Source organism: Magallana gigas, chromosome 5 (genome assembly GCF_963853765.1).
Source record: "Magallana gigas chromosome 5, xbMagGiga1.1, whole genome shotgun sequence".
NCBI lineage: Eukaryota > Metazoa > Mollusca > Bivalvia > Ostreida > Ostreidae > Magallana > Magallana gigas.
Window position 1 is genome coordinate 13,659,117 of NC_088857.1, and position 17,448 is coordinate 13,676,564.

Genomic DNA, 17,448 nt, shown 5'->3' on the forward strand with positions numbered 1-17,448 from the left:
ATTCCTTTTTTTTTTTATAAAGTACGCTTTGTGATTTTTAAAATAAAAAAAAATAATGGTCTATGCACTGTTTTACTTTTAAAATTAGTTGACAGATTGGGAAGACTTGACTACTTAAGTGTAAGCTTACTTATTTGAGGACAGTAATCAAACTAATTTTTCTCTTTATAGTTACCTGCTATAAAACCTTTTTCAGAGTTGTATATGAAATGAATTACCAAACTCTTTTAAAGTGTGTTTGGTGACATCGCTCCCCTGTATTTAAAAACCATTTCCCAACATTTTGTTTAATTTTGAAGTACGCACTGCTCTGGCCAATTTTAATGGCTGAAATCTTGCACTGTACGCTTGTTTTAGCACAACCACAACTTCTCGTGTCTTTTCTGAAGAAGTCGGGTGCAAACATTTTTTTTTTATTTACAAAATTGAGTCTCTTTCTGTCAATTTAATCATTTCTAAACATTTAAATAGTTTTTTAACATATTTGAATGTATTTCTTGGTTGTGTATTTAGGTTATATCATTGAATTTAATGATTAGAAATTGTTCAAAACTTAAGAGAATATATATATATATATATATATATATATATATATATATATATATATATATATATATATATATATATATATATATATAAATTGATTTATATTTCATTGTACTTTACATTTTCCAAAAAAAAAAATTTCCAGAGCACAGGTTATTTATGAGTTATTTCCCTTATCGCAATATAAACGAAAGAGTTAAATAATAAATTTAATCTGTGTTATCATATATATCATATAGATATCAATATGTTAATCAATACAATTGCTTAAATTTAACTCGAATGATAGGCATCAAACGTTATACATATGTACGTTTCATCCAGTTATACTATTATAAGTACATATGTATGCCTAACTATATTTATCTTTCATTTTTTTCCATTACCCAATTTATTCTCTTGCATATTTTGCTCATTTTTTAATCCTTTATTTTCCTTTTGTTTATTCTCTTGTTCCTTATCGCCTTAAATCTCTCTTAAATGTATCGCCATCCCTACCTTTATCCACCCCCGTCCTTTCTACCTCTCTCTAAACGTGTATATAAATATTTCTGAATATATGTTTATGACAACACACAACGGACGAGTATGGACGCGTGCCATTAATGAGTTCGCAAAATGGCCGCCGTAACACCGTTTTTTATGAGTCCTCAGAAAAAACCTAGAAAACATGCTTTTTAAGAATCAAAAAGCTTGATTTACTACAAGATCAGAGTCTATTGTTTTGAATAAAACCGTAATTAGACTGCTTCTCAACACTTATTGTTCGTCACATTACACATCGCTGATAGTTTGTTTAAAAAGATAACAATTTCTGTGTCCAATTAGACCGTTAACGATAACAGTATCAACACAAATGTAGGCATACATAACGTCCAGACATTAACATCTTTAAAGTAAAGCAAAGATATTGATTACACGAGTACAAAGGTCAAAAATGAAACCCGAATTTTTTCGTGACCTAGAAAGAGTTTTGTTGACATTTCGAGTAGCCTCCCTTTATATTTTTAAAACAAAGCCTCTACATCGCTTAACGAAGTAAATTGTATGATAATTTTACTCCCAATGCTGTAATACAATATGCAAAGTACCACATATATCTGTCAAGTCATTTTTACCTTGTTGTTCGAAATAGTTGGTCCAAAAACTCCAGGTAATGATTTGACGTGGGTAAACGTCAGCCATTTTGCGAACTCATTTATGACCAACTATTGTAGATCATTTCAGCCCTTTTCTATGGTTAGCTTTATCGTGGCTTGCGATGTCAAAATCGCTAAATTCACTAATTCACTATTTAGTCGATACCTGGCTGCACAATGAAAAATTGATTTTAATGTAAAGTTTTTTTATTTTTGACTAACAGACATAGCAAACTTATCACTGTAGATGACCTAGTGACAGTCTTCAATTGAAAAGTGGGTATATATATATGCTTGAAAGCTTATGAAGACCATTTAAAGGAGTTGGCTCCTGCAATCAAAAGTCTTTAGTTCTTAAATGCAATTTCACCTTCTGCCATCAGTTTGTGTTATAAATAATTTACTTATGTGTTTGAATGCAAAGTTTATCTGTATAATATTCTGCTCTACATCTTATATATGTTGCAGTTGGTTTTAACATATGTTTCTTACAGTTACAGTATTTTGTTCTACTTGAATTATTGGTATGTACTAGATATGATGTACATCAATGTTTATATGTTTTGATCAGTATATAATCATATTCTGATCAATAAAATTTTCAACACATTCGTGAGTTTGTTTAATGTGTAGGAGCATAAAAGTATTTTAAAATCTACATGCACGCATAGCTTTGACCAAAATATAAAACAGAAATGCTTCTTTCGGCGCTACAATGCATTGGACATGATCTATCTGCAGTGTAAGAGTAACTTTTAGATAAATCGTCTTTTCCTTTATTCCCTTATTTATTGAAATGAGCAATGGCACCACATAAAAACTTTTTCTATTTACATGTAATACAAATATAATAGAATAATGATTAAGAAAAGGTTCCCAATTAAATCACATAATTAATATTTTCTCCTGTTTACACGCAATTTTCAAACATTCAATATGCAGTAAAATCATTTAGTAATCTTAAACTTTCACTCAAATTATAAGGCTTGATGACCTAAAATATAGGCTCAAAAAACAGAGTAATTAACCTCTTTAAGAGCTGCGTTTTGATTTTCCACAGATGTGCCAATATGTTGTTGTTATTGAAATTAGCTTTTAATATTCCTACATAGATTTAAAGAAAACAAAACCATTAACATTTGTGAATTTTATAATTGAAATATTTAGAAACTTATGAAATCAAATCAGTTTGCTTTATGTCAAGCTTCATAACATTTTAAAATTGCAATTACGTTGATTTGTTTTCAGACATTTCAAGGACTTTAGGAAAACACAAAATAATTCTCAACATGCTCAGCAGAAAAACATTTGCCCAAACATTGGTGATTGCTATTACCATAATGTTGTTTTCTTCATAAAACGCATTTGTGATATACCTTTAACATAAAATATGGCGATATCTTCACAAAAACTTATCAAAGTGCCTTTGTTAAACTCATGACAGAGTCTGGAAATTGGGAACAATAACTTATTGGCGTTGTCTTGAAACATTAAATTTTAGACGAAAAATGTATGTCATTCTCTAAGCATGCATTTGGTGATTTATTTTATTCAGCGAGAGCTGCTCTCTACATTTTATATGTTTGTCACAATTTCTTGTTCTAAAAAAATATAGAGCCTTTCATTAAGGAAAATTGTACATCTTTCTTAACCGTCTAGACACACGTCGGAGAATACTCTGCTTTATATTAAAACAATAAAATGCTTTCTTTGGTGATTCATTCGGGATATCAAGGTACCGACATTGCCAAAAAACAAAACAAACAAAACAAAAAAAAAAACAAAAAACAAAAACAAAAAAACATAACCCGCTATTTGGTAGATGTAAATATACACACGTAAACACTTTAATTTATTCACTTACTCATGTCATCTGATTGGATAACTTTGAAACACAATACCTGGAGTGAGAATCGTAACTGTTTGTGACGCATCTTTTAAACATTGTCTGTACTTTCATTGGTTGGTTTGAGAATGAAAATATCTATAAAATGTATTCCTATCTCTTGTCAGTATTGTGTCAGTCTTGGAAATGCTCTCGTTGAAAGACATGTCGGTAGAAACAGACACAACTGCTTTTTTTACATTCATGGTAATGTGCTCCATAGCTGGATGTGTTTTGAATGCTATAACCTTGGCAGTTTATTTGAAATGGAAGAGAATATACTCACCTAAACAGACGATCTTAAAGATTTTAACTATAGTTGATTTGTTTATTAGCATCATCATCATGCCATGTACTATAGTTGTCCAGTTTGCAGAAGTTCTTCACGCCGAAATCCGGCTTTTCCTTTCCTTCTTGAAACTAAGTTTTCTGTTTTCCTCGAGCTTGATTCTATCTATTGTAGCAGCACAACGCTTTTCAGCAGTCCACTTTCCTACACGCGCACAGACGGACTTCAATACTTATGCTTCGGTCGGCATAGTTACCTGTTTTTCCTTTATTGTGAATGCACCAGTTGTATACTTCAAGTCTCCAAGCAAGAGCAACGCGGTTGGATTGACTGGTCCTGAGTTCGTCTCCTTGGCGGTATTTCTAGGCGGCGTAATTTTGATGATGTTTTTATATTTCAATATCTTCAACACACTCAAAAAACGAGCTAGCAAGCGACAGAACTCAACTGAATCCCGAATACATTCCCATACACCACAAACTGGATCAGTGCAAATAATATCTGTCATTCCTTACAATGGAGAGCGCAAACTTCTGACGTATTCCACTCAAGAAGAGAGTAGAAAACCAAAACGACACAGCATATGTTTGCCTGTTAGTAGAAAAAGTCGGTGTGCCCTGAATAGCAAAGTAGCTCCATTGAAACCTGCCATGTCCCCAAATGTTCGAAGTATTAGCTTGACTCCAGTGGACAATTCATCTTTCAACGCATTGAGGTCCCCGTCCCCGTCCCATAGACTGCGAAGAAGTACCGAAGAAATAGCAAACAGGAAGATTGCTCTTTTGATGTGCATGAACACGATCACATTCGCTGTCACCTGGCTACCATACTGGATTGCGATTGCCGGTTTGTCTAATTCTGTAACTTTAAAGCATTTGTTTTTCCTGAATCAAGTTATAAATCCTATCGTGTACAGTCTTGCCAACAAACGATTTCTATGTCATTTGAAAACATTTTTCACAATTAAGAACTGGACAAAATGTTTCAACAGTAATTAGATATTGTGGTGGAAAAATGTGTTGTTAATTATCGTTTATTCAATAAATTTTAATGCTATAAGTTATTCGTTATCTTTGTTTTCTATGAGAAAGAAGGGGAATGATATTTATATAATGGTATTACTATTTGTACATATTGGTAGCAAAAAAAAAAAAAACAGTAAAGTATTTTAGTTCCGTCTGTGAGTATTAAATATTCCATTTTAAAGACTGCAGAAAATGACAATGACTATAATTGAATTTAAATTGTTCGTAAATTGACAATCGTTGTATACAGAAGTTAAATATTTTACTCACAAAATCAATATAATCCCCAACATTAATATTATGTGCCTCCCTTGAGGAAAAAAAGTAGACCGATTGGTTGACCACAACCTTTCTGCAGTCAATGATCAAATTAAAAGCGGAAGATTAAAAGACAAAAAAATGCAAAAGCCGATTTCGTCGTAAAACACACTTTTCGTGTATGTACTCCCAGGACCACGGCTATAGAGCATCAAACACTGTTTATAACATTTTGCTTGAATAAATTATAAACAAGAAACGGCTAATGTTTAAACAACGGAGGACACACTCTTACAAATACCTCAGATGTTTGACTAAGAATTTCATATTAAGTTTTATAGTCTGAAATCAGCAACAATCATAAAAACTGATGATCACAGTTTACTTTGCAGAGAGACATTATGTAATAAACTTTGATAGTCTCAAATGATATAATCATATTCACTTTGATATTTCAAAGTGTTCCATTCCATCTTCAATATTTTAAGGTATTCCGTAAGTGTGAAATATTTTTTATTACAAGTGAAACAAACAGATAAAAACGATAGAGTGGATGACCTTCTTGTTAGCATAAAATAGTGATTTGGGGAAAACCGTTAATGATCATTATCACTTTTAAGTCTGGAATAAAAAAATACAAAGAATGTTGCTAATCAAAATAGCCGTGAACTCTTTCAAATAGTTCAAGACGAACTTGGTCATTGAAATATCAATAGTTGTTATACCCCTGTAAAACAGTTACTATATAACTCTATACTAAAAAAAGTCCAGCATTTTGACTGTTGGACTGGATCTCTTAGATTAGAACTGTTAAAATCGACTGTTAAAAAAAAATGTTGACCGGTGACGTCACATTCCGGGAAAACGTGTTATTGATTAGAAGGGGTATAACAAAATAGTTGTTGACTTTGTCTCGGGCAACTGTTGATCAGTCGGACCGGCTCGCAAACTGTTGCCCGCGGCCTTCGGCCTTGGGCAACAGTTTGCGAGATAGTCCGACAGACCAACTGTTGCCCTCGACCCCAGTCAACAACTGTATAATATTGAAACAGCGGGGACCAGGTGAAACAATTCTTATAACATTTTGATTGAAAAAAATATAAATACGAAACAACTAATGTTTAAACAATGAAGGACACACTCTTAGATGTACCTGGGTGGGACCTATGTGGGATGTGTGTGGTAGAGTAGAGATACCAATTTTACAATAGCAAATGTTCCTGTTGGATTCAAGTTAACATATTTTTGGTTCAGGTTTGCTGAATTGTGTCCTTTGTCAAAATAACGCAATGATTATTTTTTTTTCATTTAGAGGCACCACGTTCATTCAAGTAACATTTTGAAATATTCATTCACCATTAAATTACTTTAAAAGATACTTTTCAAAAACATTTAAGACATTTGTGATATCCTTAGTTATATTTTTTCTCGCACAATCGATTGGCATGAAAGTAAAAGTTTTAAGTTGCCCTAATATTGTTACTCAACAACTCTCACAAACACACGTGACAGCCTATATTATGCGAAAAAAAGCCTACAAGCAAAATAAAACCAGAGTCTACGTAGAACCTAAGGCGTTTTCTGTTATAAGTCGATGTTAATTGATAAGCATATAACTCTTCGCTTCGAAGACGATCGCGAAGAAGTTTAAAATCGATTGCACTTTTATAATTTTAACAAAAGCAATGAAAAGGAATTAGACAATAAATACCGACACTTTATGTTTGGAGAACTGTGAATTTTCCCATACAAAAATAAACTTAGCTATTTGATAGCATTGGATTTTACAAGATTTCTATAAAATTTAGAATACATTGCATAATATTTTGAATACCATTTACTCTTTTAACATTATGTGTCATATGAAACATGAAATGATGTTACAGTCAATAACGAGCTGGTCATTGGGGAACATTTAATTATTTTTCTCTGTTATTGATAAAAAAAAGACTGGTCCTAATCCGATAGTTAAAATCTATTGTTTTTTTTTTTTAGATCTATGAAAAAATGACAATAACAAACCCTGAACCCTTAAGTAAAAATCCATAAAATATATAAATCTATATCAAATCACGTTAATTTTAAAAGAGAAACATAAGATTAAGTATTTATTGATCAACATAACGCTCATTTTTTGGTCTTTTTTAATATTTAAATATATGTTTTAGGTTTTATAGCAATTACCCCTATTCAAAAAATCTATGAGTCTTGTTTTTTCTTATTTCTGACAATGTTTTGTAATATTATTATTGTTTTCTTAAATGTATAGACAATGTTATAGAAATTCAATATATAAACCTTCAGTAATTTACTTTTCATTTAAATATACATTTTGGGAAAGCCATGATTGTTTATTACTGGTTTGTGAATTGTTAGAAATGAAATATGATGATAACAAACAGTATTGAAAATCAAAAGTCCAAAGGAACATACAAAATCGGCTCAGAGCAAACACGGGCCTAAACGAAAGTTGAAGGTAGGATTAGGTGCAATGTAGGAGTGAGCACGTTGAAAATATGCAATTTTGGTATAAAGTACTTTAAAAAATATTTACTCTTGATATAACTATGTATATCTATATAAGGGTATATCTAACATGACGTGGAACGAGTCAACCAATTTTGCATAAGTGTGATTCATACGAGCTTTGCTTGTTCATTCGAAATGAAAAAGCAATTGAAACTGGATTAACAGCATTGCAGACATGACTCACTAAACAAGTCCACATTCATTTATGTTGGTTAATATAACTGATCATACCGTCTTTTCCATTCTAGAGCAGAATAAGCTCATTTAGTTTATTATTTAATATGGTTTTACAGAACAAGCTTGTTGTGTTGATTAATTTCTTTAGTTGAACAGGTTTAAAGGAAAAGATAAACCATTATAATGCTTTCTTTTAGGTGGATCGTGCAGTTAAAAAAATAACAAGTATTGTTAATTTGTTCTTTTTTCCTTTTGGAGATGTTGCATATTTATATCATTAGAAAAGAGGAAAAAATAATATTTCAGTTAATAGCTTCATATACATTAAAATTAATGTATAAATGAAACACCGGTCATTGTTTACACCTTCTTGTATCTCTTTTGAAAAGTAACAACAGAAGACGTTAAAGGGGCATGGTCAAGATTTTTGGTCAAAAAGTATTTTTCCGATTTCGATGTTTACAATTTTTCAGTAAGGCGTATTTAATAAGAAACAAAAATTTAATTGTTACTCGTTGAGTTATAAGCGAGCTACAGAGTTTACAATACTTTGCTATGTAAACAAAGCTTTTGTTTACATTTTGAATGTTGAAGTGAAAATTCCAGTTTTAGACCCAAGATGAATGAGTATAACATTAGGAACTGTATATTTATGCATAAAATGAATAAGAACATAGACTAATCAGCTTGAAAACGATTTCTTCTACCATATTGAACCTATGTAAAAATAAACAGTGTACGAGCCTTTTTTACATGTCAAAGAATTGTGAGCCCTGTTTCTTGCTTATAGCTATACGAATCTATACTACTATATTAAAATAATAGACTAGAAATTTTTAGCTTTAATACCGAGAAATCGGAGGAGTACTGTCTTTTGTTTTATATATTTTTAACATCAATTTGTTTTTATTTTATCTCAATCAGGCTTTGCTTATTAATAATCAACGTAAATTCCTTTAAAAAAAATCCGGGATTTTTCGGATTTTACAATCTTGCGCATGCGCATTACATTCCCGCTAAATCAGGGATGCTCTTTAGTTTATGCTTCCACAATATTATATTTGCATGGATAAACTCAAAAACGATAATACAAATACGTGTAAATTTTCATTAAAAATTTGCTATATAAAAGAAAATACGGGATATAACTCTAACTCAGTGCGTTTAATATGAAAAATTCCGAGAGTTCTGAATGTCAACATAGTGTGCAAATTTGATGTATCTATTTCGTAAATGCCTGACATAATATGCAATTTCAACCCGTGCAGGCACGGGTCAAAGTCTAGTGACTCTCAAATTTAATGTGATTATTAGAAATGCATTCCTAAGCCTAAGGCATTGTAAATTATAAAAACAGAAAAATAGAACTTGACCAAAATTGGGACCATGCCCCTTTAATGTTTGTCAACGCATTTAAACAGACACAGTTTTATTTTTTTATGCTATTGTCCACTTAAAAATGTACATACATATACTCGTTTGTAGCTAACCATTTGTATTTCTTTACTTGGTAGAGGGTCTTTTTACAGTAATACAAGAAATACCTCTGATATCAAAACGCTTAAGGTGGACGAGACTAATATCAATGTGGAATAGAAAAGGTTAAGTACGTATTATCTAACAATGTTTGGGTGGAAAAAAATTGAACAAATTATTCTTGTAGAAATATTTTTGAATATAATCAACGAATCAGAATTTTTATTTTTGATCATAAATGAAGTATTCAAACATTTTAATGGTAAAACCATATTAGAAGCAGAACAATGTCAAGGCATTAGATTTTCTCACAGGAATGTTACTTTCGTTAATCAGTTTCCATCTCTCCAAAGTATAACACACGCAACCCTCCCCCCCCCCCCATTAGTGACTTTGTGTTGATGCCTGGACTACGTATGTCTTAAGCAAAACAAATGGTAAATTCTACTTCAAATGTTCTCAACTTTTGTTTTCATTGAAAGGTAACTTGCAAAGGAATGCCACTGAAGATAAAACAGCTTTCTAATTAATATCAACCGTTCTACAGTTACATGTAGGTCAACTCAAGTTATGATTTATGCGTAAAAAAGTATAATGGATAGTCTTAAATTTTTCATCATCTGTAATATAAACCAACTTTATTGTACCTGTGATATTTCATTAAAATCTTTTAAAGGGCCATCTTAACATTGTAATAAGGGACTATTAATACCATTTTCTACTAAATATGTAAGAAAGACTTCTACCAATTGCTTGACATAAAGGATCATCTCAAGCTATCAACATGAATCTATGGATTGACTTGGTTTTTTACATGTAGATCCTGACTACTGGCATATCAACTTTTTGCACGAAGACGACAACTCGAAAGTAAATATTATGATTATTCCTATTTATCTGTAAAATATTCCTGACATAATACATGTTTATGCAATCTCATGATTCACCCATTGTTTTCCTTCTTTGTTTTTTTTTCTGTCTGAAATTTGATAAAATTTATTTTGTCAATAGATCTATCATTTGTTCAAATACTGCTTGTAAATATTGGATGTGCAAATGAAATTAATCATTATGATTATTTAAAAGAGAAAAACAAGATTTCAACATGCACCAAATGATGTTGTTTGTTGTTTTTGTTTTTTTTTTTTTAGTTTCCGTTTTCTTTTGTTAGTTATTTTGAAGAATTGCAAAAATAGATGGCACAATATGGACTCATTCAGCAATTAGAAAATAAAAAGGATAGCATATTTCTCTGTGTAAAAATCTCGACAAATTGTTTGATTTGTCCAATTACATCGTGGTAGGCGGACTGTATATCATACACCACCGCTTGTGACTTGAACTATTAAGGGAAAGAATAACTGCACTCAGCGCCAGGTTTTGGGTCTTTTTTCGGTTGCTTCTGTTGCGTTTACTTTTTGACCTATTATCACTTTTGTTCATTCATGAAAGAGTCTTGTCAACTGGGAACAAAATTTAAGATTTTAGACTGTGATTTGATGAACTGGATTATTTCAATCTGCCCTTGGTTGAACATACGATTTTAATTAATATGCATGAGAGGTGGATCTGACATTATCAGAATGCTACTATATTTAGACTAGCATTAATAACAATGCCATGTATTTAAAATTATGTAATCGCTCTTTCACCTTAGCCCTTTCTATTATTTATGGCACAAGTGTAATATTTACTGATTTTCAACAATAAGACAACGCCCATGTAAGTGCAGAAGACGTTAAACCAATGATTGACAACTAAACGTGTTCGAAAACGTTGCCCTAGTCAGCTCATGATATGTCATGTGGAATTTAGTATTCACAAAGTTACCCGAGGTGAGAAATCACGTGGTCAGTTATAATATTCAAAGATAGCAAAATTGAAAGAATCGGGTTTTTTTCTATTTTAAACCATGAGCGCATATTTGTCTATTAATCTCCTTTTAACACAACTTAGATAATACTATACAACTACTGTACTGTTAAACGGAAAACAATATACAAACACGCGCTTACTATATATGAAGTCGGTATAAAAGTGGGCGTCCTCATTATCGAGATTATAGAGATTGAAAAAATCATGATGACTCCGTCTACGAAAACAAATTTGTACTTCAAATAGTCATCCTTTATCTACTTGACTGTATAAAAATGGGGCTATCATTTTATACGCACATATGTATCATGACAAATACTTCCCCTTATTAGTTACCAATAGTGTCCAACATATATTTATGATCGATAAAAGTTTATTTTTACCCGAAAAAAAATTTAAAAAATCGGAAAATGTTAGATAAAATAGTTTATAGCAGAAGATTGAATAAAATTATACTTTTTGCCTGATTTCGTACCGGTGTCTCCACTTTCCAAAACACAACCGATATTATGAGACATCTACATGAAAGCTTATGTGTTTTTTGGGAGTTGATTTTAATCAACTCTCATATGCAGTTACTCAGACAAACCGAAAGTGAAACAGTGTTTGGACCTCAGCACAAATCATTGCTGCTGACAAGACTTCGTTCCTGAAAATAATTGATAAATTCGATGTAATGTATGCTAAAGCATTGTTTTTCAAGGAAACTTATTTATAAATACCTTGAAAATAGTCAGATTTTAAATGGTACGAACAATTTAAATATTGTTTGTAGTCGTATGTATTCCTACGCCAGAGTTCAATATAGTCTCGTTCAACTCGACGCTCGGCTGTCTCCGTAAATCCTTGTCGGAGATTTACGGTGTCAGCCGAGCGTTTGGTTGAACGAGACTATAGTTCAATGTCGCTTGGATACATACAATTTTTGAGAAATATTTCTATTACTGATACATAGTTTGATTGAATTAATTTTATCTTTAAATATTATTTAACATGATTCATATGGGGTTTCTCGACATTCTTGTCGATAAAGTCAAAAAATTCATATTATAAAAATGTGCGTAATTTTAATTAGAAACTACATGTACTTGTCATGCAAAATAACATATCATTGATTTTAAAATAAATAAACATCGACAAAATCAACTCCCGTCAGTTCTTCAGTACTTTGATTCCATATAGCTTTGATTTAAAAACTAATGCGTTCGTTATCATACTGGCATACAAGTGTAGTCTATTGATCGTTTTCCATATCATACAAAGTGGGATTTGGACTGAGATAGCTGTCACACAATTATACTTTGTGAGCAAAACTACGTACATCCCATTCAGACGGAAAACCCCTCTTTGCACACAAGCAATGACAACAAAGGAAGATGATCACTTAAGTCCTCGATCAATTTGTGTACTTAGCGCTTTCAACAGTTTAAACCGAGGAAGCAGTAACACTTCCTGAAAAATATACATTGATTTAAGGATAAAATTATATCTGCTAATTTGCATAATATAATTAGATATTAAATTTGATAATACCACTTGTTTAATAAACGAGTATTTTTCATGCGATAAAAATAATTCTATGTTTTATTTTTTTAAAGATTTAATTCGAAAATAATTTACAAATAATAAATGATTACGGATATATTAATAATCATCGTTTAAGGCTCTAACATAGAACTTAAATGTACAGTATGCCTGAATAAAAAAATGAAAACATATTCATAAACACAACTAATAATATTATTAGATGCACAAAGTAAACTTTACGCTGTATGAAAAATAACGCGTATGTAAGCGTACAATCATCTTAAAATGTTTAAAAGAAATATACAACATTCTTATTCAACAGTTTTCACTGGTGTTTTTTTTTTAAATTATATCAAATGAGATGTAAAGTTGTTACACCTCCGAATAGTCTGATGTACAAATTATGTATTGTTAAATTAAGAAGTAAAATCTTATATTGGTTTGAATAGAAAACGCGTGTCGAAAACACTTAATGCATGTACTTTCTATTTTATAACCATTCTTTATCATTCATATTAATTGTTAAATTATATCATTTAGAAAATTGAACATTTTGCATATTGAAAAATATTCGTAAATGACAGCATGTATGGCTTTAGGATAGAGTTTTACAGCTGCAGTACTAAATACATGGATTTCTACTGAAACATATGTTTTAAATAATGAATGAAAGACACACATTTAAACTTCCCCTGTGACAGAAAACAAAAAATACAATCAGCATGTGAATATATTTTTAGCGCAATATGTTTTGAAAACGCATCTTTTAGAAAAAGGAAACAGAAATTATATCAAATTGGCTTTTAAAATGAAAAAGTTAACATTTTTTTTCAGATGGACGAAGCAAGGCAAAATCAAGGTGCAGGTTATGCTTATTTTCTAAAAAAAGGATTTCAAACATACTAAGCCATTAAGATATTAACACTATGATTATTAAAGGAAATACTTTAAAATTCAAAAGCATACTTCATGAGGTAATGGAATATTGCTGAGGATACAGTTCTCGATAGGATAACATTATATACTCAAAATATTCACGTATTTCGGTTTCGCTTTGGAAATAGACACCAGACTGAGTATTTGTTTAATATATTTATTTTCCAATATTCATGAAATGTAACGTTGTGTCATTGCTCTTGAAGATGAATCGTTTACATATCAATTTTCGTTGACGCAATAAATTATGTACCCGAAACATAATAATGATTCAGCATTCCAATAAATGAGGCCTAGACAAAAGTCAATATAATTTCAAATATAATTTTTATTTTTATTTATATTGAATTCCTCCCCCCCCCCTGAAAAAAAAATAATTCAAATCTTCTGAAATGAACAATTCTAAAAGTACTCCAGCATATTGGCTAGACATATTAATGTAATTTGAACTCTAAAGACATTAACGTCTAAAAGTCAATATTTGCTGGTATGTTTGCTGATTCAATAAGCAATTGCGGTACTATTAGCAAGTGAATGACCAGAAACAAAAATAGTCTCAACTTTAGCATGCAGGATCAGTTCGATTTTACTGACTTTATCACAGCCCTTGTTTTTCGTTTATTTTATACAGCACAGTTTGACAGATTTATGTGTGTTAGCTGTTATTACAACGACAAGGAAGTCAATGTGAACATTTTAACCTTGGAGATAATTATTTTTCATCAAAAACATATATTTACCCGGCACATTCACAAACTCCTTGTAAAGTATTGCATAATTTGATGAAATAATTGCCAAAGCACGATCTTAAATCAGAATGTCGCATATCATACAGAAATATATCAAGAATTTACATGCTGATATGATCTCTACTAACAGCAGTGCCAGTGGTTTTGTTGACAGATGTAGATCTTAAAAGTTTTCCATTGTTTGGAATTCGTCGTTTTGTTCTGCGATCAATGATTGCTTAAATTCTTTTTTAAGCACTCTAAGTAGGGAAAGAAACGCACACTTAAAGTTCATTCTCGCTGTTCTGAGGTACATTATTTCTTTATTGTATATTCTACAGATGGGAAAATACGATAACACATTCAATAACTTAAAACTCAACAACTAAAACAAAACTCTGACAAAACTATGTTTTTTTAAAACAGGATAACCTTTTCTTAATTTCCTGCTTAAATCTTGAATCAAAAGCAGCATATAAAAAGGGGTTTACAATATTGTTCACAATATAAAATCTATAGAAAAAGAGAGATGCTCTTATTTGGTTGTCAGTGAGTCCACTCCAATAGCCCTTGTTTGTTGCCTCTGAAATCATGATGACCAGTCTGGGAGTGAAAGTCAAAATAAACACAAGGGTAATGCACATAAACAGAATTGAGATTTTGAATTTTCTGAGAACTTGCGGAACGGTGTAAACATGGCTGATGATGCTTTTCTTTCTTGGGTTGTTGCTGCTTTTTTTCCTGGGGAGATCAGCATCCGTGCTCTCTAGTTCGTCATCTGTGGAATAAAAAGAATCGGCCGAGTCTTTTCGTGCTTTGTTTTCTTCATTTTCTTTTACTGAATTCTCCAGGAAAACGTCATCGTTACCATCAGATACAACTCCCGAGTCGGACTTCGGTGAAATATAACTCTTCCTTGGAGATGATGCAAATCGACTCCGAAATTTGGTTTGTTTGTAAATAGTTTTCCCGACAAAGACGTATAGAATTGTAACTGCTGTGATACCAGTGAAAGCAACAGCAGCTAGAACAACATTATATATTGTGAAGTATCCTTCCAGACCTGTAAGAAAAGTATTTCGCCCACATCTGTATCCTGAAAAGCAATAAAAAAAACCGTCAGTAGGAACTTTTAAAAAAAAACAAATGCACTTTTTCTACGTAAAGAAAAGAAAAGTAAAAATGGTACTTCGTATAATAATAAATGTCAAAATAGCGATAACAAATGGAAATCAAATGAAAAAAAATTACCTGTAAGATGAGAAGTACCCCTTGCAGGAAATGAAATTTCACCATGAAAAAATACTGTTGGAAAGGTTAAAATAGCAGACAGAACGAATAACGCAATAATGGAAAGCTGTTTAGCAAGTGGCGTCATCTGTGGTCCAAATGGTTTGCAAACTTTCTTGTATCGTTCTATGGCAATCAATAAAAGCATCAGTGCTGAGACCAAGGTGGACCATTTTGTGAGAAACCAAAGGCCTTTACACAAAGCATCTCCTGAAAATCGGATGGGTAACAGATTTAAAGCTAGACCAAATCCACTTCCAACAATACACGACAGAGCATCCGATACCGCTAGATATGGAATGAAAAACCGATCCGTGCGGTGCTTGGTGATGCAACATTTGTAAATGTAAAACACTAAAGAGTTTCCGAGCACTCCGATTACCAGATATACGCCTAAAATGACGGTGTTGACAGTCAAAAACTCGGCTCGTAGACTGTTCAGCGTATAGATATCAACATCATTCTCAGTCTTGTTTGTGATATTCTGTATACCCATGCTTTTGTACGGCGTTGGAATTTTACCCAAGGGACTCAAGTGACTGTGTTGGATTAATTTAGTATCGGGAAGCTAGCTTTCTTTATATAGAGTACTCATGTCCTCCCTTAAGTGGAAGGAACTTAGATGGAGTATGTGTCATATCCGTGACATTACATTTTTCGTTAGTGCATAAATATGTTCATTGATTAGCAAAACAATCTACACAGTGTACAAAACAGAGACAATTTTTCCTTATATTTTGCATACGTACTATATCAGTGCACTGATCATGATATCTTTATCGGAGAGGGTATCTTTACTCTTCTCTTTATTTCATACTCTATATGGAACATATTGTACGTCAGACACGTGTCTGCTAAAAATAAATAGTTTAAACGCCCAAGGTTACAACGAACACGAATTTGCTAAAATTAATAATCGAAATGCTGTTTTGAGAATGTGGTTTCACTGTATATTTAGCCCAATGACTCATTCAATCCACAGTGACCATGAGGTGGCAATCTGCGTATTTTGTTTATATGTTTTTATTAGAACAAACATATTAATCAATTTCCGAGTGAGAAACAGTCATGAGAAAAAGACACGATTTCTTGTTAAGATAAATAAGATATTTTTATGTCTAAAACGTAATTTTTTGTAAAATAATTTTGTCGAACTAGCTCGTGAATAGCTTTTATCCTTAATTTGATACTAAAAATTTGATGAAAGTTTTAAAATGATTAAAATTATATTCTAGTCACTACAAAGTAACGATACATTAAATAAAAAAACAAACATTCATTAAATGTACATTGTAACGTTAAGGTTTAAGTCAAGATGGGCGTTTTAGAATTTGTTTAGAATTATCAAGTAGAAACAAATTCTAATTAATGAATAAAAATCGTTAGATTGTTAAAGCCGCTTGTGACATATTGTTTAATTTAAATATACCATTATTAAATCAAGGAATAATACAAACAATTTTCTGTTGACACTACTTTGGAAAAGTTAGGCACATATACTTGTACATTGTTTATGAAATTTAAAATATAATAATTACATATTCATGTTAATTGCATGACAATTATTCAGATGCTTATCACAATCATAACTGTGAGGATGACACAGTGTTGGTTGATCGCATGAGATCGTGTCTGTGGGTTTTATTCCCTATGTTTCATAAAGTATAATTCAGCTCTATTGTGTTTATTAATGCAAACATACTAGATTATAAAGATTAAAATTATATAATATATTATTGAATTTGGATTCAGATAGCATTTTATGTCT

General features: G+C 31.4%; 1 protein-coding gene across 1 annotated transcript; it reads right to left on the minus strand.

Annotated features, from left to right (window-relative positions):
• Nucleotides 1-14,684: 14,684 nt before the first annotated feature.
• LOC105327784 (cholecystokinin receptor type A) lies at nucleotides 14,685-16,240 on the minus strand. The gene is made up of 2 exons (XM_011428410.4): nucleotides 15,642-16,240; nucleotides 14,685-15,486 (listed from the first exon to the last, which is right to left on the minus strand). The coding sequence occupies exons 1-2, from the start codon at nucleotides 16,174-16,176 to the stop codon at nucleotides 14,798-14,800; spliced, it is 1,224 nt and encodes a 407-aa protein (XP_011426712.3). The 5' UTR covers nucleotides 16,177-16,240; the 3' UTR covers nucleotides 14,685-14,797.
• Nucleotides 16,241-17,448: the final 1,208 nt, after the last annotated feature.

Excerpts from the sequence above, each read along its gene's own strand:
- LOC105327784 (XM_011428410.4), bottom strand. The coding sequence starts at position 16,176 with ATGGGTATACAGAATATCACAAACAAGACTGAGAATGATGTTGATATC. Across the intron at positions 15,487-15,641 it reads GGGTACTTCTCATCTTACAG|GATACAGATGTGGGCGAAAT; the intron begins GTAATTTTTTTT and ends ATTGCTTTTCAG.